Genomic DNA, 23,494 nt, shown 5'->3' with positions numbered 1-23,494 from the left:
CACGGTCAATGTATTCTGTCAAGGTGTTTGTTTAGATTTTTGTTTTGCAAGGTAAACATATATGAACATTCTTGCGCCCAAACTTTGTACCTTGCTTGCTGTCGCTTCTTCTTTTGCCTTCTAATGATTAAACCGGGTCATCTATTTTAACTTCCAATTACATTGGGTGTGGTCGTCGACTTTTTTTCTGGTTTTTCAGGTGCAGCCCTTTGTAAATTTTAGACGCTCGTTTCTTTTCAACCACGGAACTCACACTTTTTTGAAAACCAGTTTCGCTCAGCGCTTCGCCTCCAAAAACGCCAAGCCTATGGCTACCTGCACTTCTTCTGTGATTTTAGCATGGCCCGTTGTGCCGTTGATAGCACCGACCCTCGGTAAAACGTAAGGTCTTGGGATCTGCTGTGATATTGAGCAGACTTTATTTGCGAGTGTAATAGAGAAGATTGTCATCCAGGCAATTGTAGCACGAAGCTAGAAAGGAAACTATGAAGCTTTTGAGAAACCCAATGCTCTATTCCCTAGCTTCGTGCAACAGTGGGATGGACGACAATTGCCTTTTTCTTGATTCTCGCTCCACCATACTGGCCTCTGCAGAACTCGTTTGCGTTTGCAAACGGCGATGAGCCAGCACGTCCCCATGGTCGGCGTCTCTGCTGAAGTTAACGCGATCTGGCTCGTGGTCTCGGCCATACTTGAAGTATTCCTAAACTGCGGATATGCCTGTGGTGCTAATATACATCCTAGATCGTGACGCCAAGTGAGTCTGACAGGAAGAAATATTTTTCCTCAAGTGACTAAACAATATTGGGTCTGCTCAGCTCTTCACAGGCATCTACGATGAACTGTAAACGTCGTGTAGTTTATCGCCTATAACAGCGTCGCAGTACTGATCAAGTTTCTACACCGATAAAGTAATGAATAGATTCTCTAAGCTATCCGGGGGTGCTGTACTGCCGACAAAATGCACCAGTTATATTACGCTTCAAGTTATGGACGCTGTGTATATAATAAAATGCATAAAACAAATGTCACCTGCCAGATACACACCCGCCTTTCTTTTACATTTCCGACACAGATACATACCTGCATTTGTGTGGCCACAAAATCTTGCGGCCAGACCAGTACCTATCCCTAAGATCGATAACAAACAATGATAAATAGACATTTTTGTTCTTTGTTTTTTCGTTTGTTTTTTATTTATTTCTATTTTAATGCCATCACCCTGATGCTTGATGACATAGCCACATGTCGGGTTTACATAACCTGTGACCTTCCGAATAAACTTTCAATTGCAAGTAACGCCGTGCCCTGTCTTTTCTTGTGCCTTAGCTTGCGTCGCAGTAGTTCGCGCTCTGAATTTAGCCATTCCTCCATACCAACTCAATCATTTTTTTTCCCTTTTGACTTATCCCAACCCCGTAGACTATGTCTACTAAAATGCGTACTAATACCCTAATACCTGTACCAGTGCAAGCAAAAACCGGATCAGTTCAATATTACGTGGCCGTCCACATTACGAGACCACACGAATCACGATATAAGTAATAGCAGTGGAAGGCCGTGTTGCAGTGCCCCCACCCTGACCAGCAAGTAAAGCTAATCAAGAGAGCTGAAGAAGTTGTCAGGGTCCAGGGTCTCAGGGCCGCGCCAACTCAAGGTCAACATTAGTTTCGAATGAAGTATTTACTCACTCACACACTGTGACAGCGAAGTTCCGTGACTCCGAAATACCATCGCTGGACAGAAATGTCTAGGCTGGCGCAACCCTTTTAAGAACGGTTTCGAGTGTTATACTATTTCGAATCATGTTGCCACGAGACCGTCCTTGGGAATTATGGGACAGCAACGCAGGAAAGCTTAATGGTTCTTGTACCTGACTAGGGATGAATGAGGGCAGACTCTGTCCATACCATGCGGTTTGCATAACGCCTGTCACGTAATTTTACGTCCGTATGGCGATAATTATACGCAGCTACTATTTTCTACTGAAGTACATATGAGTGATGCCTCTATGGGACATATTGCATCATGACAGTGTATGTAAATCTTCTAAATCTTACTTTTAGGAGCTTCATGATATTTTACCACGTATTGAAAAGGTCTGCAAGAGTTTTCGCGCTACGCTAAAATATGCAACAAACCTATTGCAATACAGAAGCACTTGAGCTTAATATAGCAATCGCGGTAGAGTAAAATGCAATTATTTCTTTACCGATAAGTGCGAGAAAATATTTGATTGGATGTTTGTGCTAATAAGATAGCGGGGTATTGCGGAAAAGAAAGCACTGTGCATGAAAATTTGTCATCACAATAAGAACTGGCAGTTTCGCATGAAGAGCTATGAATTGACTGCGGTAACAAATTATGGTATTTCCATTAATGTCATCGAAAATGAGTTGGAACTATATCCTGTTGTGACAGGACCGCTCAATTACTAACTCACCATTGCAATTTATTGAACTCCTTGCTTTATCCTCTCCGAAAAGATACCAGACTGACCTTCTCCGCCCGAATGAACTGAACCAATGTTTATTGCGATGTCAACTGCGTGAGCATACGACACGCAATCCGCGCCATATTGGCGCCGCCACCATCGTGCTTTCTCGTTATTGACAGCGCGTGCGCAACCAGCTCGTGAATGGTTAGAAAGCGCAGAGGGATGCAAAGCGCACTTGGCTGCAAAGAAAAAAAATATAAGATTGCAGGACCTACCGCATAGCAAGGTTTTCTCGCCTCCGTAGCAACAGCTCATTGTTCTTGTTTCCGCAACAAGCAAGAACTTTGCGCACACAGCCAAGGTCTGTGCTCACGAGCGGCGTGAGTACCACTCCCTACTACGATTACAGTGGTGGTATAACGCGAAGTATTCAGAGCTCTTTCCATTTCAAGTCTTTATTTGGTCCTCCACGATTAGTGAAAGCATTGTTGGCCCACCTCCATGTAGCCTATCAGTCATGCGAGGCCTGAGAACCACGATGATTCCCCATTCGAAATGACGTCTAGATTGTAATTATGCATCAGTGGACAAAACAAAAGTAAAGTAGGTATTTCCGATTCGGCGCCTTCTTTGCCGTCAGCCCTCTGCATTGACGATAGGCTTGCGGATGGCGCTTACTTCACCAGTCTGTCACGCGACCTCACAAAACCGCGAGAACTCACCGCCTGAAAGTGACGTGTACGCGTTAAAGATGCAATAATACGCCGGAGAAAACAGATCTTTTTAATAGCGTAAGAATGCGTGGTTTCTAAAAGAATAGAAGGCGGTTGGGCCCTGATTCCTTTGGCACGGACTGCTAGGAGCTACCGGAGAGCATATTTGCGTGTAGTAAACTTTGTCGCGTTGCATATAACGTAGCAGAGCTCTTCGCGAAAGTATACAACAACGCACTGACCAACTGTCGTCCGATGAACATTCGTTTTAGTCACATTTTTAAACTTCCATCACGGAGGCGCGATTGTTGACCAGGAACCACAAACTAAGTACGGGAGAGCGGACCATCGCAGACGAGGGCGCCGCCTTCCTCATCCGGGAATCTACTTTCACTTAGCTGCTTCGGCCCTACCGAAAACGAGTGCACTTGAGCGTGCTCCTCGCCTCTACGACGGCCACTTAGGTAATTAAAATCGCTGAAATTAGGCAATCCTAAGCTCTGTGAAAGGCTAGTGGATGTGAGCTCCCATGAACGTCGATATCATTTGACTGAACTCGTAAAAGAATGCTGCTGATTATTGCCCGTTGCTTCCTTCGGTGGCTGCGTTCTTCACTGCGCCAATGCTGTGACACGCCTGGTGACAGCAGGGTGCCAGTACTACTGTGCACTACTGGTTGTCTCGCGTGCAGCGTCGTGCCATGTTGACTACGCGTACAACTACGACACCGTATAAAAAGCTGATGTGTAATTCTGACCACTGCAATTGCTATCAGTGCAGCTTTGATGCATTTATACCATTCTGGTGAATTCATGCGTATGTAGCGTCGTTTTGCATTCGCGCTAGCTGATTATATATATATATATATATATATATATATATATATATATATATATATAAAAGAATGTTCTACTCCAGCAAGATCCTTCAAAGGCCGAGTAATGGAGTGCTTCGTTAGCATATTGGACAGACGAAAGCTAGGCGCAGTGGGCCGATAAAAACAGCTGTGAATATATATATATATATATATATATATATATATATATATATATATATATATATATATATATATATACATACTTTTTGTGAAGATTCACGAGACGAATACAAAAAACAACTAAATAACCGCTTTGCTGAGGAAGCGTAGCGACGATCGGTGTGGCCGTGCAACGTACCTCAAGGGGGTCCACGTCTTGCGAAAAATTTCCTGGAATGCATTTCTTGTACATCGTTTCGTCGATGGACTCTTGTACTTCAGGCTCATACATCCGGGCTTTTAGTGTAAAAGAAATTGCAAGGGGACTTTGGATGTCTTGATCCTGACGAAGACAATTTGCAAGGACCGCCGCATCTCCCTGACGAAAAGATCAAGGGATGGTACTCACACACACGCACACACACACATATATATATATATATATATATATATATATATATATATATATATATATATATATATATATATATATATATATATATATATATCTATATATATATTCTCAGGCAGACTAATGGAGCATTTCTTTAACCTATTGGACAGACGAAAGCTAGGCGCAGCGGGCCGATAAAAACAGCTGAGCCAGCGAAAAGCAGTTCCTAGGTTTCTTCTGAACCTCTCTATGTGTAAAGTTTGATCGATGTACGGTTCTTTGCTGCCAAAGATAGAGCGATCAAAATGGCGGAATTTAGCGCTAGATTTTTTTTTTTTTTGTACCAGGCTCATCGCAGAGCAAAACTGAACATTTCGTTGTTTAATGTTTTCGACACCATGGTTTTAAGTATCAATTACTGGTCGCGATGATTGAGTGACTGTTTGAATATAAATATATTTGTGGCGAGCGCATTAGCTTTCTTGTAAGCTATGTGTTTTTTGTAATGTTCAATGTATTTTACTTTCGATATGAACGACAACAAAACCTTGACAAAATGAGTTTGCAGCGTGTTGTACTTACAGTGTAAAAAAAGCGAAGGCTGAGTCTTTCGCTGTACTAAACTCCAACTTAAATGTCTTTGCCCCGTTGGAGAAGCTGTAGATCTCAGAGCCAGTAGTAAATGCGAAAGACCCTCGATATGTGCTCAGTTATGTGCTCTGCTTCGTATGCTCGCCCGTAATGTCATTCGCGGTATCGAATGCGCATGTACAAAGGTCATGTAACGTATCGCGAAGTCTAAATTTTTCAACCGCCAATATTCAGACAGGTGTGTCTGGAATTGTATTCCGGCCCGCAAGGATATTATATGCGTATGCCTGATATCTTCAGTAGTGCTGCAAACGACTTTTGAAATTGAGTACAATAGCATTGTTTCGCTACATTTTCTTTCTATAGAACAGATAACGGTTTAGTGATACAACAAAGCATAATTCCCTGACTCGTCTTGAAGCCAGGCAGGCCTATAAGAATTTGCCAATTGCTCAATTTGCTGGCTCGCCAAATGCTATTTGCTGCAAAATGAAGAACTGCGGCATAAATAGCTGTTAGTGCCCTTTCAAAAGCTGAAAACTACTTTTGCGATCTATCACCCGTCAACGCAAAATATTCTTTCAATTTTTTTATTATATTGCATACGGGCACAAATAAAGTATTTTTACACTGCTTGGTAAATATTTTGTTACCTCTTACAGATACAACCATTCATTTTTTATAGGTGATATGGACTGCCTTAAATACCAATATTCAATACATTGGACATTGCAATGCTCACTAGCAACAATTCGAAACACAATAAAGAGTGCTTTTCTGATGCATAATTGGCAGCCAAAAAAAAAAACATATTCTGTAAGCAAAAAAGAAGAAATGAAATATGAGCGAGACACAGTACTCACTGCGGGCCTCAGAAGCATATATGTGATGTCAGGACGGAGGTACCTATGCGTGCGGGAAGCTTATTAACTAAATAGTCTGCCGCACTTCTTAAAAAAACTGTTTATTGCGAGTTTTCGGCCACAGACCGACCTCTCTAAAGACCAAAAACCAAGTCTGTCTTTATGCCACTTTTACAGCTTAAGAGGTAAAAAGAAAAAGAAAAAAAGGAAAGAAAGAAACAAACAAAGAAGAAAAGTGTGAAAGCGAATTACAAAAGTATTTATGCCAATGGACACTGAACAGATTGCGTAACAATGGCTCACTTCAACGAGTGCCCGATTTACGAAGGCCACCAAACAGGCCAATCACCCTGTCACACGGACAAACTAGAGTGCACTTTGAGCAAGTGCAATTCAGCGCGCTGAGCGTCATTTTGGCGGTGCACTGCTACACGAGAAGGAAAAGTTTTTTTCTTGAATTGGTGGCAATACATATGTTAACTTATAAATGGGTGCACAAAAAGTGCTTGTTATTGTTAGAAACAGCATTTAGAATCAACTTCATAACAAGCGAAGTAATTTATTGCAACCTCGATAACAACACTATTCATCACGAACCAAGACAACACAGCAAGACTTAACCTGTACCGGTCCAAGCAAAGTGTCCCACGAAACAACTGCGCGGCCATTACAAGGTGCGGCTGTAAGCAGCCCACTTCAATATGGTTTTAAATTTCTGTGTGAACACCACGCAGCTAATTTGAGGGCGCTGATTGGTGATGCGGTTGGAGCGAAGTCGCGTGTTACTTTTTATCGTCGGCTTTCTTTACCAGTCAGAAAATTTGGTACGCCACCAGTACTTCGCCAAAAATACCGCAGTTAGATGTCCCTTCGCTCTGCCTGCAAATATTTCAGTGAAACTTTCATAATTAGGAGAGTACTCGCGGCTACTCCACTGTACTGGATACCATGTGCACTAGGTTTTCTTCGAGTACGTCGCTGAAAATGCCGCAGTTAGATGTCCCTTGTCTGTGCCTGCAAATGCCGCTTTGGCACTTTTATAATTAAAGGAGTACTCGCCGCTTCTCCAATGTACTGGATACCATGTGCCCTAAGTTTTCTTCGAGCACGTCGCTGCAAATAGCGCAGTTAGATGTCCCTTGGGTGTGCCTGCAGAATGTCTCTGTGATACTTTTATAATTAGGAGAGTACTCCCGGCTACTCCACTGTACTGGATACCATGTGCACTAGGTTTTCTCCGCGTACGTCGCTGAAGATACCCAGTTAGATGTCCCTTGGCTGTGCCTGCAAATGCCTCATGGACACTTTCTTGATTGGCAGAGTACTGGCGGCTACTCCACTGTTCTGGAAACCATGCGCAGTAGGCTTTCTTCGTGTAACGCAATTCCAATTTCTTTAAATACATGGTGCATGATAGTTGGGGCACCCTGTGCAATTCACTCAATAAAGGAAATGAGGCCAAGCCGAATTCCCTCCAAATCCGAATCAACAGCAGTCATGCATAGCAGCACTTGTACTCGCACTCACGTTAAAAAAAAAGATATAGAGAGAAACACTGCAGTTTCTGCGGAAAGGAGAAGCAGTAGTAGCGATACCGATTTCTACGACAATTTCACGAAGAAAGTTTACTCCATCGAAAGACGTCAAATGTTTGCTGGTGCTTGAAGGCTTATGCTGTGAAACTGATCTGCCTCCTATTATCAGGTCTTGTAAATACTGATGCAAGGCCTTAATAATATATATATATATATATATATATATATATATATATATATGTATATATATATATATAAATATATATATATATATATATATATATATATATATAATGTCGTCCCTGCAAACTTCTTAATCTGATCCGCCCAGCTAACTTTCTGCCGCGCCCTGCTACGCTTCCCTTCCCTTGGATTCCAGTCCGTAACCCTTAATGACCATCGGTTATCTTCCCTCCTCATTACATGTCCTGCCCATGCCCATTACTTTTTCTTGATTTCTACTAAGATGTCATTAACCTTCGTTCGTTCCCTCACCCAATCTACTCTTTTCTTATCCATTAACCCATGAGGGACCGGTTTCATTTTTTTCTTGCTATATTGAAATAAATCTAATATATTAGCTTACCTTTGTACTAATAATTCACATGCACGAATTTATTACTCTTGGCTAATTAGTTTTTGAAATATAGCCCGTGACCATATGGTCACACTGGGCCCTTACGCTACAGCAAAATACGCAAAGTTAAAACATTTAGTTCAAGCCATGAAACATCACAAAAAAAACATACATAGCGAATAGCCGAGCACTTATCTAGTGTGATATGGTTTAAATCATGGAATACACATGCCGACATCATACTTTGTGTAGTGTGTGTGCACCGCGCTGTTGCAATTATCTCATGCACACCTCCACATCTTGCCATTAGGTATTGTTGCAACAAAGTGCGCCGCTTGGTCATACCGTGTACCATTCAAGACATCACCAGTCTTTGGGATTCTTCGTTGACCAGGTCCTCTAGGCTTATTGTCCGATCGCATCAGGTTGCTTTGTGCAATTTGCCTGCGGAATTCCACCTGCGTGACGTTGAGCCCTGTGCTACGAATCAGCGCCCAAGCGTTGCTGATAGCGAATAGTCGAGCACTTATTTAGTGTGATATGGTTTAAATCATGGAATACACATGCCGACATCATACTTTGTGTAGTGTGTGTGCACCGCGCTGTTGCAATTATCTCATGCACACCTCCACATCTTGCCATTAGGTATTGTTGCAACAAAGTGCGCCGCTTGGTCATACCGTGTACCATTCAAGACATCACCAGTCTTTGGGATTCTTCGTTGACCAGGTCCTCTAGGCTTATTGTCCGATCGCATCAGGTTGCTTTGTGCAATTTGCCTTCGGAATTCCACCTGCGTGACGTTGAGCCCTGTGCTACGAATCAGCGCCCAAGCGTTGCTGATAGATTACAAAGTCATATGAAAATCGGCCACTAACACTTTTTGCCATGGATTGCAATCCTATAGACGCGTACATTTGCATCCATCTGGTCCGGACCTCCTATAAAGCTTGTACTGAGCGACAGTGTTTGGACGGGCCACCTTCATTCGCCTCTTATCAACACGAGAGTACCTGTCTGCAGATGACATTGGCTCTACGCCGTGAATGGTGCTTACGATCGTTACTACAGAATCGTCCATCCAGCGGACCGCAATTATCCCGTGGTCACTCAGCACAGGATCTTCGTGCCCGTGAGGTTGGCACTTAACATATTCTGATCAAGCGATGGGGCACTCTTTGGGAACACGGTTCTGCTTCACTGTGCTCGTGCCTTCGCAGCCCTGTGCCTTGAGATGCCTGAGTAGCTTCATGCTTGTGAATAAATTATCAAAATAGAAAAAGAAAGGAAAGTCGTGCGTCTCTGCTTCGAGTTCTTCCACCATTTGAAGAAGTCGCGCCGCTGCTCTTCCGAAGTCCTTTTCATATTTTTGAGATGTGCTGGGATCTCCCCTAGCTGCTTGCCTTGATACACTTTCAAGCTTGCAAGGTATCTGTTCTTGGCATTTAGGCACCATACTTTATACCCGAAGCGGATAGGCTTTCAGTATTTCAGCGCCGGCTCATAGCTGCCACCTGCTTAGATTGTCAATGAGCCCACCTGAGTCTTCATCGACCGAGTCTTCATCCGAATAGGTGCTAGCCTCTGGCGGCTCGATATAAATCACTGACACGACGTCATCATCCTCTACGACTATCTTCGCTATATTTTCCAACATCAGCCTATTCTGACAATAAAATAAAAAATAACCACTGCGAGAACGTGGCAGCAGACGTGCAAGAGATGAGAATGAAGTTAAATAAAAAGTTCGGTAGCCTAAAGGCCCAGCGTGACTATATGGCAACGCGCAAGATAACACGTTCGTTCATGGATAAATCAAACATTAATCTTTTACAAATGCTCATCGAAGGTCACATATGCAAAGGGCAATACGGAGGTAAGGATATCTGACTATTGCTTAAACAATAAGTGAAAAAAAAAACACACTTATCCCTTGGAGCGATGCATGGCAACGCTACTCGCAGAGCAACACTTATTCCCGCCTTTGCGAGGGGCTCCCACAGAACGACTGACAGCTGCTGCCACTTGGTATCCGTAAAGGGAACTGTAATCTGTCAAACGGCACGTCAAAGACGATTTTGGTGCCGCTTTGTTAATCTTAATTCATTGAAATCCACTGTGAAGACTAACGTGAGTATATGGTCACGCTGGTCTTTAATGGGTTAACGTTAGACCCATCATTCTTCTTTCCATAGCTCGTTCCGCCGTCCTCAATTTGAGTAGAACCCTTTTCGTAAGCCTCGAGATTCTGCCCCATACGTGAGTACTGGTAACACACAAATATTATACACTTTTCTCTTGAAGGATAATGGCAATCTGCTGTTCATGATTTGAGAATGCCTGCCAAACGCACACCAGCCCATTCTTATTCTTCTCATTATTTCACTGCCATGATCTGGATCCATGATCCGGTCTGTTAGCATGCATTGCAATTAGTCCCCTGAGTTGCTAAGCAAGGCAATATCATCAGCGAATCGCAAGTTACTAAGGTATTCTCCATTAAGTCTTATCTCCAATTCTTCCCAATCCAGGTCTCTGAATACCTTCTGTAAGCACGCTGTGAATCGCATTGGAGGGATCGTATTTCCCTGCCTGACGCCTTTCTTTATTGGGATTTTGTTGCTTTCTTTATGGAGGACTACGGTGGCTGAAGAGCCGCTATAGACATCTTTTAATATTTTTACATACGGCTCGTCTACACCATGATTCTGTAATGCCTCCATGGCTGCTGAGGTTTCGACTGAATCAAACGCTTTCCATAATCAATGAAAGCTATATAGAAGGGTTGGTTATACTCCGCACATTTCTCTATCACCTGACTGATAGTGTGAACATGGTCTATTGTTGAGTAGCCTTTACGGAATACTGCCTGGTCGATTGGTTGTCAGAAGTCTAAGGTGTTCCTGATTCTATTTGCGATTACCTTAGTAAATACTTTGTAGGCAATGGACAGTAAGCTGATCAGTCCATAGTTTTTCAAGTCCTTGGAGTCCCCTTTCTTATGCATTAGGATTATGTTAGCGTTCTTCCAAGATTCCGGTGCACTCGAGGTCATGAGGCGTTGCGTATACAGGGTGGCCAGTTTCTCTAGAACAATCTGCCCACCATCCTTCAACAAAACTGCTGTTACCTGATCTTCCCCAGCTGCCTTCCCCCTTTGCATAGCTCCCAAGGCTTTCTTTACTTCTTCCGGCGTTACCTATGGGATTTCGAGTTCCTCTAGACTATTCTTTCTTTTATTATCGTCGTGGGCGCCACTGATACTGTATAAATCTCTATAGAACTCCTCAGCCACTTGAACTATCTCATCCATATAAGTAATAATATTGCCGGCTTTGTCTCTTAACGCATACGTCTGATTTTTGCGAATTCCTAGTTTCTTCACTGCTTTTAGGCTTCCTGCGTTCCTGAGAGCACGTTCAACTCTATCCGTATTGTTGCAGGAAGAAAGCAGGCCCAAGAGTGTAAAATAATGTATATTTGCAACTGAGGTATATGGAGGTCAGGCAACTGCCAGACTTCGCCTTCCTCTAGTCTAATTCAACTTCCTTCTCTTCACCATAACATCACCCTCCCGGCAGAGTAGCTCCATCCCGGTGCAAGTTAGAGAGCCTCACTTAATGGGGGGACATAGGGCTTAAGCCTGACGACGTGAACAACATCGCTGGTTTCGTTAGGACGCATGAAGACTGACCGACTGGGGCGATCTCGTATGTCACGTCGGACAGTTGGCGTAAGACCTGGTACGGACCAGAATAACGGGAAAGTTGTTTTCCCGAGAAGCCGACGCGACGTTAAGGCATCCATAGAAGGACAAGGGAACCAGGTGGAAAATGGGTGTCGCGGTGCCGAAGGTCGTAGTGTGGCTTTTGAGAAGCTTGCGATACTGTGAGGCGATGACGGCTGACTTCTCGGGCCTGGGCCGCTAAGTCAATAGCATCGCGAGCGTAACCAGTGCTGGTTGATTGTACTGTGGAAGGCAGCAACGTGTCAAAGGGCAAGGTGGGGTCGCGGCCATACAACAGGTGAAATGATGAAAATCTGGCAGTGTCGTGACGGGACGAGTTGTATGCGAAAGTGATGTATGGTAAAGAGACGTCCCAGTCGCGGTGATCGTCGGAAACCTACATGGCCAGCATTTCAGTTAGCGTGCGGTTGAGTCGCTCGGTGAAGCCGTTCGTTTGAGGGTGGTACGCGGTAGCAATCTGCTGTTCTGTAGAACAGGAGCGGAGCAGATCATCGACAATCTTCGATGGAAAGTAGTGGCCGCGATCCATCAGCAACTGGCGAGGGGTGCCGTGGTGCAGGATGACGTCATATAGTAAGAAGTCGGCGACATCTGTAGCGCAGCTGGTTGGTAGCGCTCCTGCGATGCTCTATCTCGTGGCATAATCGGTTGCTAGCAATCCATTTGTTTCCTTTGATGGAAATTGGAAAGGGGCCACGGAGGTCATTGGGCGAGGAGCTTAGGCGTTGCATAAGTGTTCGAAGAACCGGATCTTTGCGCTGTTCGTGGCCAATATGGAGGAAGCCGTAGAGCGATAGAACACTGATGTCCGAGTCTGCATCGGTATCGTCTGGTTGACCCACGGGATTGGGGGACAGGCAGTCAGCGTCCTTATGCAGGCGCCCTGATATAATATAAAATGTATATTCTTGAAGACGCAATGCCCAACATGCGAGTCGTCCAGTTGGGTCCTTCAAAGAGGAGAGCCAGCAGAGGGCGTGATGATCGGTTACGACGCAGAAACTCCGACCGAAAAGGTACGGCCGAAATTTCGCGAACGCCCATACGAGCGCGAGACATCCTCTCTCAGTAATGGAGTAATTTCGCTCGTGCGTGGAAAGAAGGCGGCTAGCGTAAGCGATGACACAATCTTGGCCCTGTTGAGGCTGAGCGAGGACAGCGCCGATGACATGACCACTCGCGTCAGTTCGTACTTCAGTGGGCGCAAAAGGGTCAACGTGTGACGGAATTGGGGAAGTTGTAAGCCGCTCAATCAGGGTAGAGAAGTCTTTCTCCTACAGTGGTCCCCAAGAGAAAGAGACGTCTTTCTTAAGAAGGTCAGTGAGAGGGTGAGCAATGGCGGCAAAATTTTTCACAAATCGCCGGAAATAAGAGCATAAGCCCAGAAAACTACGGACATCGTTTATTGAACAAGGTACAGCAAAATTTCGCACAGTGTGAACTTTCTGTGGATCAGGTTGAATTCCGGCGGGGTTTACGAGATGGCCGAGCATGTGAATTTCACGGCGACCGAAATGGCACTTGGAGGAGTTTAATTGAAGGCCAGCCCTGCGAAACACGGAGAGTATGGTTGTGAGGCGCTGCAGGTGGCTCTCAAATTTTGGCGAAAACACAATCACATCGTGGAGGTAACAGAGGCATGTAGGCCACTTCGAACCGCGCAAGAGAGAGTCCATCATGCGCTCAAATGTAGCTGGCGCATTACATAATCCAAAGGGCATGACTTTAAGTTTGTACAGACCGTCCCATGTGACGAAGGCGGTTTTCTCGCGGTCCATCTCATTGACGCTAATCCGCCAATAGCCGGAGCGGAGGTCAGTTGATGAAAAGTATGGGGATCCGTGAATGCAGTCAACAGCGTCAGCAATGCAGGCAGGGGATAAACATCCTTCTTTGTGATTCTGTTGAGGTGACGGTAGTCAACGCAGAAGCGCCACGAGTTGCCTTTTTTCTTTACTAAGACAGCCGGTGATGCCCACGGGCTACTGGAAGGTTCAATGACGTCCTTGTCCATCATCCTGTCTATCTCTTTCTGTATGATGGCTCTTTCTGTCGCCGAGACACGATATGGCCGCCCATGAATGGGGCTGGCGTCACCGGTGTTGATGCGATGCGTGACAACAGATGTCTGGCCAAGTGGTCAGTCGTCGAAATCGAAGATGTCCCGATAAGATGACAGGAGGTGACGAAGAGCTGCTGTTTGCTCGGAAGGAAGGTAAGGGGCGATCATAGAAGCATCGTCCGCAGAGCTCGAGTATTGAGGACTGGGTGACAAATGTCCATTGGTACTGAGGAAGGATTCAGAGGACAAAGAAGAAACATCAGTCTTCCAAAAGAGTGATATGCGCTATGGCGATACCGTGTGACAGCACATGCGATGAAAATGCAAAATTGAGGATGGGCACTCGAGTGCAGTTTTCGCAGATCCAGATTAAGGTGCTCGGCAGGGCAATATTGCGCGACAAAACTACGTCAGTAAGCGGCGACACGACGTACTCGCCATTAGGTACGGCAGGAGAGGGCGTCGGGAGGACATTTGTAGCTGCTTGTGGAGACAGCCTTGCAAACTCAGCAGAACATAAGCGGTGTGAAGCACAAGTTGTTGTGTCGGCAGGAAGCGGCAGATCCAACTGTACAACACCTGCGGAGCAGTCAATTTGGGCAGAGTTTTTCAAAAGGAAGTCGAGGCCGAGATTTAGGTCGTGCGGAGAGTGTTCAAGGACGATAAAGAGAACAACGGTATAATGGCCCCCAATGGTCACACGTGCTGTGCACATTCCAAGGGCAGTTTAAGTACTCCCATCGGCGACTCGCACTGTGCCCGGTCCGGCAGGTGTCAGAACCTTTTAGAGCCTTCTTCGGACAGCAGCGCTCATAACTGAAAGCTGCGCTCCTGTATCAACGAGAGATCTAACAGGAACGCCATGAACTTCAATGTCCAGTTGGTTTCCATTGGTAGGCAGGGTCAACAGAGGGTTTGTGGGCCGGGTAGGAGTTGCAGCTTCACCTCCGGGAGCTGCACCGCCTAGTTTCCCGAAGCGAACGACCGTTTGCAGAGGGGGACGAAGAGCGGTGAACGAGAGGCGAACGGGACCTACGACCTTGCGGAGACGGGGAGCGGCTGGATCTTGGTGGAGCACTGTCGGCATTGATGTTCCTAGTCGTCGTATACGGTGAGAAAGTGCGATTGTCTGGTACTTGGCGGTAGTGACTCCGAGACAACCACCGAGCAGGCGACGACAAGTGGTTGCGGCAATGACGGGCGATCTGTCATACCGGAGCAATTAAAACAGATGGGTTTATCACCCGCTGTGCACCAGTCAGTTGGGTTGCGACGGAGTGGCGGAAAGCTTTGCGTCTTTACTCCTTTATAATTGCATCCCCAGTGGCACAACACTTACACATCAGTAGATTGAAGGCATCGTCTGCAATACCGTTCAGTATGTGACCAATGTTGTCTGCCTTGGTCATGTTATCAGCCTTGCGATAGAGGGCCAACGCATCCTGTATGTACATGGCATAGGATTCTGTGGACGTCGGAGCGCGGCACGCAAGTTCATTTTTTGCTGCCAGCTGACGACCGACAGTTCTGCGAAACAGGTCTCGCATTTTTTTTCTTTGCAGAATTCCCAGCTCGTTAGGTCAGCTTCGTGTGTGTCGTACCATTGCTTCGCAGTTCCTCTAAGATAAAATATCACGTTTGCTAGCATGATTGTTGGATCCCACCTGTTGTCACACACTCGCTCGTACATCGTAAGCCAGTCCTTGACGTAGGCGTTGTCCATGCCACAAAATGTCCCTGGGCCCCACCAATAAGTGGGGATGACCGTCGGCACGCGCTGCTCAGGTGTTGTCGCGTGTGTCGGTTGATTTGCCATTGTGGTGGCAGGTAGATGACGTCCGCTGCAAAGTTCCGCGATTGTATCCCGCACCTTCCACCAAAATGTTGCAGGAAGAAAGCAGGCATACGAGTGTAAAATAATGTACGTTTACAACTGAGGTATATGGCGGTCAGGCAACTGGCAGACTTCGTCTTCCTCTAGTCTAATTGAACTACCTTCTCTTCACCGTAACAATATTATACTTCCCTATGTCAGCTGTCTTACGCTTGTTGATTACCTTCGAAAGTTCGGCCACTTCTATTCTAGATCTGGGTTAGAGGCTTTCATACATTGGCGTTTCTTGATCAGATCTTTGGTCTCGTGCGATAGCGTACTGGTATCTTGTCTAGCGGAGTTACCGCCGACTTCTCTTGCACACTCCTTAATGATGCCCATAGGATTGTTGTTCATTGTTTCAACACTAAAGTCATCTTCCTGAGTTAAATCCGATTACCTGTTCTGCAGCTTGATCCAGAATTCCTCCATTTTCCTTCTTACCGATAACTCATTGAGCGGCTTCTTATGTACCAGTTTCTTCGGTTCGCTCCTCAAGTCTAGGCTAATTCGAGTTCTTACCATCCTATGGTCACTGCAGTGTACTTTGCAACGCTCGTCCACTTATTGGATGATGCCAGGGTTAGCGCCGAGTACATCAATTTCATTTCTAGTCTCGTTATTCGGGATCTCCACATCTGCTTTCACCTATCCCGCTTGCGGAAGCAGGTATTCATTATCCGCATGTTATTCTGTTCCACAAAGTCTACTAATAACTCTCCCCAGCTATTCCTAGAGCCTATGCCATATTCCCCTACTTACTTGTCTCCAGCCTGCTTCTTGCCTATATTGGTATTGAAGTCGCCCATCAGTATAGTGCATTTTGTTTTGACTTTACCCATTGCTGATTCCACGTCTTCATAGAAGCTTTCGACTTCCTGGTCATCATGACGGAATGTAGGGGAGTAGACCTGTACGACCTATAATTCGTACCTCTTATAAAGTTTCACAACAAGACCTGCCACCCTCTCTTTAATGTTATAGAATTCCTGTATGTTCCCAGCTATATTGTTATTAATCAGGAATCCGACTCCTAGTTCTCGTCTCCCCGCTAAGCCCAGGTAGCAAAGGACGTGCCCGCTTTTTAGCACTGTATATGCTCTATTTGTCCTCCTAACTTCACTGAGCCCTATCATATCCCATTTACCGCCCGCTAATTCCTCCAATAGCACTGCTAGACTCGCCTGACTAGATAACGTTCTGGCGTTAAGCGTTGCCAGGTTCAGGTTCTCATGGCGGCCTGTCCGGACCTCATATATATATATATATATATATATATATATATATATATATATATATATATATATATATATATATATATATTTACAACCCGGCATTGGTAGGGTGGGACTGCACCTATGAAACACACGATGCTTTGTTTCCGACATTTCGACCGGGGTCCGGCCTTCATCAGAGAGTACACGCAACGTCAAGTCCTGTTTAAATACGTACATGGCATAGGGTGCCACCCTATGCGCTTAACCACTCCCAAGACACATAGCTGCTGTAAGGATCTTGCACACGTGAGTAATCGACATATTAAAAAAGAAAATTCGCGATCGGGAGGGTTGTTACAGGTTCGCATGAATATATATATTTATATATATTAGGGGCTGGACCAGCTTCCCAAGTCCCCCTCTCCATATATATATATATATATATATATATATATATATATATATATATATATTAGGGACTGGACCAGCTTCCTAAGTCCCCCTCTCCCCCATATATATATATATATATATATATATATATATATATATATATATATATATATATATATATATATATATGTGGGGGAGAGGGGGACATAGGAAGCTGGTCCAGCCCCTTAACCCCCCCCAACCCCCCCAGCACATATGATCAGTTGCCTCCTATGCTTAAGCTTGCCCGTCGGACAGGGACATCATAAGCGCGCGGACGCAACACAAGAAGCGGTTCCGGGTAAAAGTGTGAACAGAGTCAGTACACGCTGTACTGTATCTTGTCTGCTGGGGTGGCTGGCGTTGTTGCCACCATGCGCGACTGTTTTGTTCGTTTACACATTGTGGGCTTCGTTCCTGCAGTCAGAAGAAATGCTTGAAAAACATCGAGGAGGAAGGGGGGGGGGGAATCCTGATTTCATTGAAATAGTCCTAAATGTTTTGATAGGCTGGCGCACACTCTAAAACAGTCGCATTCTTGTGGGTGCATATTTGCCACATAACGATATTCGTCATCTGTCTTGCGTGCCCTTCCTTTCTTGAAAACGCGTCGCTCGTCACTTTCCTGTGGAGAATTCTCGTCATGCTCATAACGCGAATACCATTCTTGAATTGGAAGTACCGGGCTGGAAGAGTTAAAGAAAGGAAATGCGGGCAAGACAGCTGACGATTAATATTGTGTGGCAAATATACTCTTCAAAGGGTGCAACTGTTTTTAGAGTTTAGTGCGTTCAAATGACGGAGGAAGGGGAGCTGCGGTACAGATATTACATGTGATGTCTCATAAATGAAGCGTAGCGTGAAAGGTGGTTCTATTTATCCAATGGTTAGATGCCGATTGGTCATTCTAGGATATATTGAACGTTACAAGTGTTTCAGCTCTAATGCTCTTCCGTTCCATTTCATTTATTTACCCTCAAAGCCTTTAGCCAAGGCCTCAACTTTGGCGGTACTTATATTCGGCACAAGTTGCATCGAAGTATTCTGCATGACGCGCCACCTTTGAAGTTAGCTGAGTTAATTATGGAGGACGTGACATTATCTATGATGGTGGTGACCCGTCTCTGTACCACTCGCCGATGTTGAAAAACAATCTGGCGCATTTTGTCGCTGTGTAAGAGTGTGGTATGATGATTGCGTAGGATACGATTTATGTTCGGTGTTGAGCTGAATACCTGAGGACAAGGCTACCCTGTGAACCTAGAGGAGCTGGTTTGCTGTTCATAAGTGCATGATCATCAAAGTTGTCTACTTTTTGAATGGCGTCACTCATAAAAGGAGGAGGATAACACTGCATGGTCTAGTAAGTAGTTTGCATGTTGTTCAGAATTCGATGCAAAGCCACCTTTTTAGTGTATATCGACTTGAAACAATATGCTTAATTTTACGACATTGCGGTTCTACAAAATTTTACATAGTTTCTGTGAAAATGTGAGTATCTGAAAGGTTTTTTTTCTAAACTGACATGACAACCTTGTTGCTGTGCAGACTTATAGCAACACCCTAAGAGGTGACTGCGGTAGCCAAACACGTAGTGGAAATCACATGATAGGATGGACTGCATTGAACTAGAAATGAATTTCAATAACTCTTCCTCGCTATAGTACCAGGTTACGAATACGTCGTCTATGAGTCATTAGTAACACATTGGTTTAGGACAGTATTGGTATAACACAGTCAAACACAGCTCTCGATAAACTCTGACTCCAGTATGTTCAAGGACATGTTGGCGCAATAGCCACATATTTTAGCGCCCACTGATCTGCGGTTGACATGCCCAAAGTGCTTCCGAATAAATTCAAAATTATTTTCCGTGAATACCAATTTTATATGTCAGTTTTATTGCCAATATAGTAATATGAAGTGAGTGACAATAAATCGATTCCTCAAACAACGACTTTGAAATGGCATGCACTACAGCGCTAATACAATCCGGATGCTGTTGATTTGTACATGTGGATACACCGTCCAGGGTCACTAAGAGGCTGGCTGTGGGCATAAAAAGAACAATTGTCTGGGATAGGAAGGAAGTTGTGTCTTTTATGGAAGAAGATATTCAAGACGGAATTCATCTAATGAGGCCAGCTACGTAACTCGAAATTTTAAAAGCGCAAGCGTTTCTATGCCTACCCAACGAGCAAACGCGGCCACCCATCCGTCACGTAGCAGGAATCGCTATAACAAAATGACTGTATCAAACAAAATGATTTCGAAAAGGAAAACGTTGGTTGTGGTGAGTTTCGAACGTATCGACGCCCCGCTCAGAAGCCGAGTTGTTCGTTGGGCCATACACCCACACTTGCGCAAGGCAAATATATCCGAAGCACACGAACGTTGCGTGATTGACCGACATGCCCCCATCTATAATGGTTCGTCAACTTCACGTCGCGCAACACGCACAGATATGCAGTCAATGAGTTCATGAGGGTAATAAGGAGTTATGACGGGTTATATGGGTCTAATCGCTATTGACAATGGTTCGACGCACATGGATAAGGTGCTAAAGATGGATAATGGCTTACGCAGGTCAAAACAATTACAGTAAAGGTCGGATGAATTCGTTAACACCGAAAACTGTCATTCAGGTTCGTTAAAAGTCGGACCACGTCAAATTATGCGGATAATGTTGGTTTAAATTGCTAAGTATCAGCTCGAGTACGATAAGGCTGCTACCGTCCCATTAGAGTTTATAAGACTCTGATCAACTCCGGCAAGGTCGAAAACAACCGATTACAATTTATGATGGTCATAATTATTCTTACGAGGTTGATAACGACCGATAAGGGTTTATACTGGTCGGAACAAGTGTGACAAAACTGATAATGACACCGGGCTGCATGCAGATAAGCTAGTGGCAAAATGCTTAAGTATCCTTGAACAACTACGAGAGGTGTCTTTCGTGATTTTTTTCTCTGATAGTTCCTGTAGAAAAAGACGAATAAACGGAAGAGGTGGGCACAGCGAAGAAAAGAAGTTTGAACAATGAACACCTCTGTCTGGTTTCTTCGCGTCTCGTAAGTTTTATACATTTTGGTGTCGAAAACCTCCGTGCGGACTTGTTACCTTCATCGCACGTCTCCAAAGGCCTTCTACTCCATCGCTTCGCGCTGCAAGCGGCGAGGAATGACTGGATAACGCATCGTTCATGATCGGCGTGGAGACCAGAGATCTATCAAGAGCTAATCGGATGGATCGCATCAAGACCAAGCGGTCGGCTGGACGAGCACAGAATACGAAGATTCTGCAGGAAGCACAATTGCGACTTACAGATCCTACCATGAACAAGCGCAAGCTTTCAGGTATTTCGGCGACGCAGGTCCGTAGGGGGCGTCAGAGGTTCGATGACGTAGTTCACCGGAGAAGTTTGCTGCAGAACCCGGTAGGGCACATGGTATCGGAATACAAACTTGGAGGAGACGCCTGGTGTCGAAGTAAGGGGCACCCACAACCAAATGAGAGCGTCAGGCGAAAGCTGGTGGTGGGGACGCCCGTCGTCATGACGAAATTTCTGTAGGGTTTGTTCTTGCGTTGTAAGGGAGTGAGCTAGCTGCTGACAATCTTGTGCATACCGGGCGGCTTCGGAAACAGGTGTACCCTCTGATAAGTCGGGACGGTAAGGAAGAATATTATCAATGGGTAATGGTGGTTCGCGGCCATATAGAAGAAAGAAGGGAGAAAAGCCCATCGTTGACTGGGGTGCCGTATTGTAGGCGTACGTGACATAGGGAAGGATGAGGTCCCAGTTGGTGTGGTTGGAGGCGACATACATCGAAAGCATGTCGCCGAGAGTTCGGTTAAAGCGTTCTGTCAATCCGTTTGTTTGCGGGTGATATGCAGTGGTACAGCGATGAATAATGCGGCATTCAGCGAGAAGTTCTTGAAGGACATCGGCGAGAAAGACGCGGCCACGGTCGCTCAGGAGTTCGCGGGGAGCGCCGTGACGTAGGACGAAGCGTTGAAGGAGGAAGGAGGCAACGTCACGAGCCGTCGCGGCTGGTAGAGCGGCCGTTTCTGCATACCTCGAGAGGTGGTCAACAGCTACAATGACCCAGCGATTGCCAGCAGCTGTGTATGGCAGAGGCCCGTAGAGGTCTATCCCAACCCGGTCAAAGGGTCGCGAAGGGCACGGCAAAGGTTGCATTGGTCCAGAAGGGCGGCAAGGATCAGGCTTCCGGCGTTGACTTTCTGTGCAAGAGCGACTGTACTTTTGCACAAATGTGTACATACCACGCCAATAAAACCTATGACGTAGTCTCGTGTAGGTCTTAAAGAGACCAGCGTGTGCGCATTGAGGGTCGGCGTGGAAAGCGGCGCATACATCAGTGCGGAGCTGCCGGGGTATTACAAGCACCCATTTGCGGCCGTCGGAAGTGTAGTTACGGCGATAGACAATTCCGTCGCGGATGGCGAAGTGCGAAGCTTGTCGGCGTAACGCTCGGGATGGTGGGCGTGTAGGTGAATTGGAGATGTAATGTATCAAAGATGAAATCCAGGAGTCCTTGCGCTGCTCCAAAGTCATGTCGACAGAAGTGAATGGGAGTGGGTCGTCTAGGATGGACACACTGACAATGTCGGCGTGGACAGGCGAACGCGAAATAGCATCGGCATCGGCGTGCTTCTTGCCTGAGCGATAGACAACCCGGATATCGTTCTCTTGGAGCCTCAGTGCCCACCGGGCTAGGCGGCCGCAGGGATCCTTGAGAGACGACAACTAGCAAAGTGCGTGGTGATCGGTAACGACATCGAAGGACCGGCCGTGCAGGTATGGGCGAAATTTTGTGGTGGCCCAGATGATCGCGTGACGGAATAGTTCGCTTCAGCTTTCGTCAGAGTGCGGCTCGCGTAAGCAACAACATATTCTTGGCAGCCGGGCTTTCGCTGGGCGAGCACAGCGCCAAGACTAGACTGCTAGCATCCGCCAAGACTGCTAGCATCCGTATGGATTTCCGTGGGAACAGCTGGATTGAAATGGCAGAGTATCGGTGGTGTTGTGAGCAGGCGACGTAGCGTTGCGAAGGCATCATCGCAAGTCGGGGACCACGCGGAAAGATTGGGGTCTCCCTGAAGAAGCTCTGTCAGAGGTGCCATAATCGAAGCGAAATTTCGAATAAAGCGGCGGAAGTACGAGCAGAGCCCAATGACACTGCGCAAGTCTTTTAGAGACGTTGGCCTCGGGAATTCTTTAACAGCACGGAGCTTAGCGGCATCAGGGAGAATGCCGTCCTTTTACACGACATGTCCGAGATTTGTCAGCTTGCGTGCCCCAAAGTGACATTTTTTCAGACTTAGTTGGAGGCCAGCGTCACTGAGACAGCGTAAAACCTGCTCCAAGCGATGAAGGTGAGTAGGAAAATCGGGTGCGGACACTACTACATCATCCAAGTAACACAAGCACGTGTTCCATTTGAGGCCTCGAAGAATAGTGTCCATCATCCGCTCTAAAGTCGCGGGCGCGTTGCAAAGTCCGAATGGCATTACACGAAATTCGTATAAGCCATCTGGTGTGATGAAAGCAGTTTTAGGCTTATCTTCTGCAGCCATAGGCACCTGCCAATAACCAGAGCGTAGATCGAGGGAGGAAAAGAACTCTGCACCTTGTAAGCTGTCGAGGGCGTCGTCAATCCGCGGCAATGGATAAACATCCTTTCGGGTTATTTTGTTTAGGCGGCGGTAATCCACGCAAAATCGGATCGAGCCATCCTTCTTTTTAACTAAAACAACTGGCGATGCCCGTGGGCTGTCGGACGGTTCAATGACACCACGCTTTAGCATGTCACCTACTTGCTCATCAATGACGGGTCGTTCTGCCGAAGAGACGCCGTAGGGTCGCTGCCGCAGCGGTGAGTGAGAACCGGTGTCAATACGGTGACATACAGTCGTCGTTCGGCCCAGAGAAGTGCTATGACTGTCAAAAGCAGGGCGAAATTTCTCGAGGAGACGGAGAAGGTCATGGCGTTGCGTGGGGCTTAAGCCGTTGTCGATGACGTGGCTGAAAACGTCTTCAGGCGATGCGGCAGGT

At 45.9% G+C, this 23,494-nt stretch overlaps 1 protein-coding gene across 2 annotated transcripts in view; it reads right to left on the bottom strand.

Annotated features, from left to right (window-relative positions):
- The window catches only part of LOC129386732 (uncharacterized), a 148,742-nt gene that overhangs the window by 79,735 nt on the left and 45,513 nt on the right, over positions 1 to 23,494 (bottom strand). For both annotated transcript variants that reach the window (XM_072284029.1, XM_055074894.2), the window contains exon 12: positions 4,326 to 4,505. In XM_072284029.1, coding sequence (XP_072140130.1) covers positions 4,326 to 4,505 — 180 coding nt within the window. The remainder of the gene's footprint in view (positions 1 to 4,325; positions 4,506 to 23,494) is intronic.

Source organism: Dermacentor andersoni, chromosome 8, assembly GCF_023375885.2.
Source record: "Dermacentor andersoni chromosome 8, qqDerAnde1_hic_scaffold, whole genome shotgun sequence".
Lineage (NCBI taxonomy): Eukaryota > Metazoa > Arthropoda > Arachnida > Ixodida > Ixodidae > Dermacentor > Dermacentor andersoni.
This window is presented reverse-complemented; position numbering and strand designations above follow the sequence as displayed.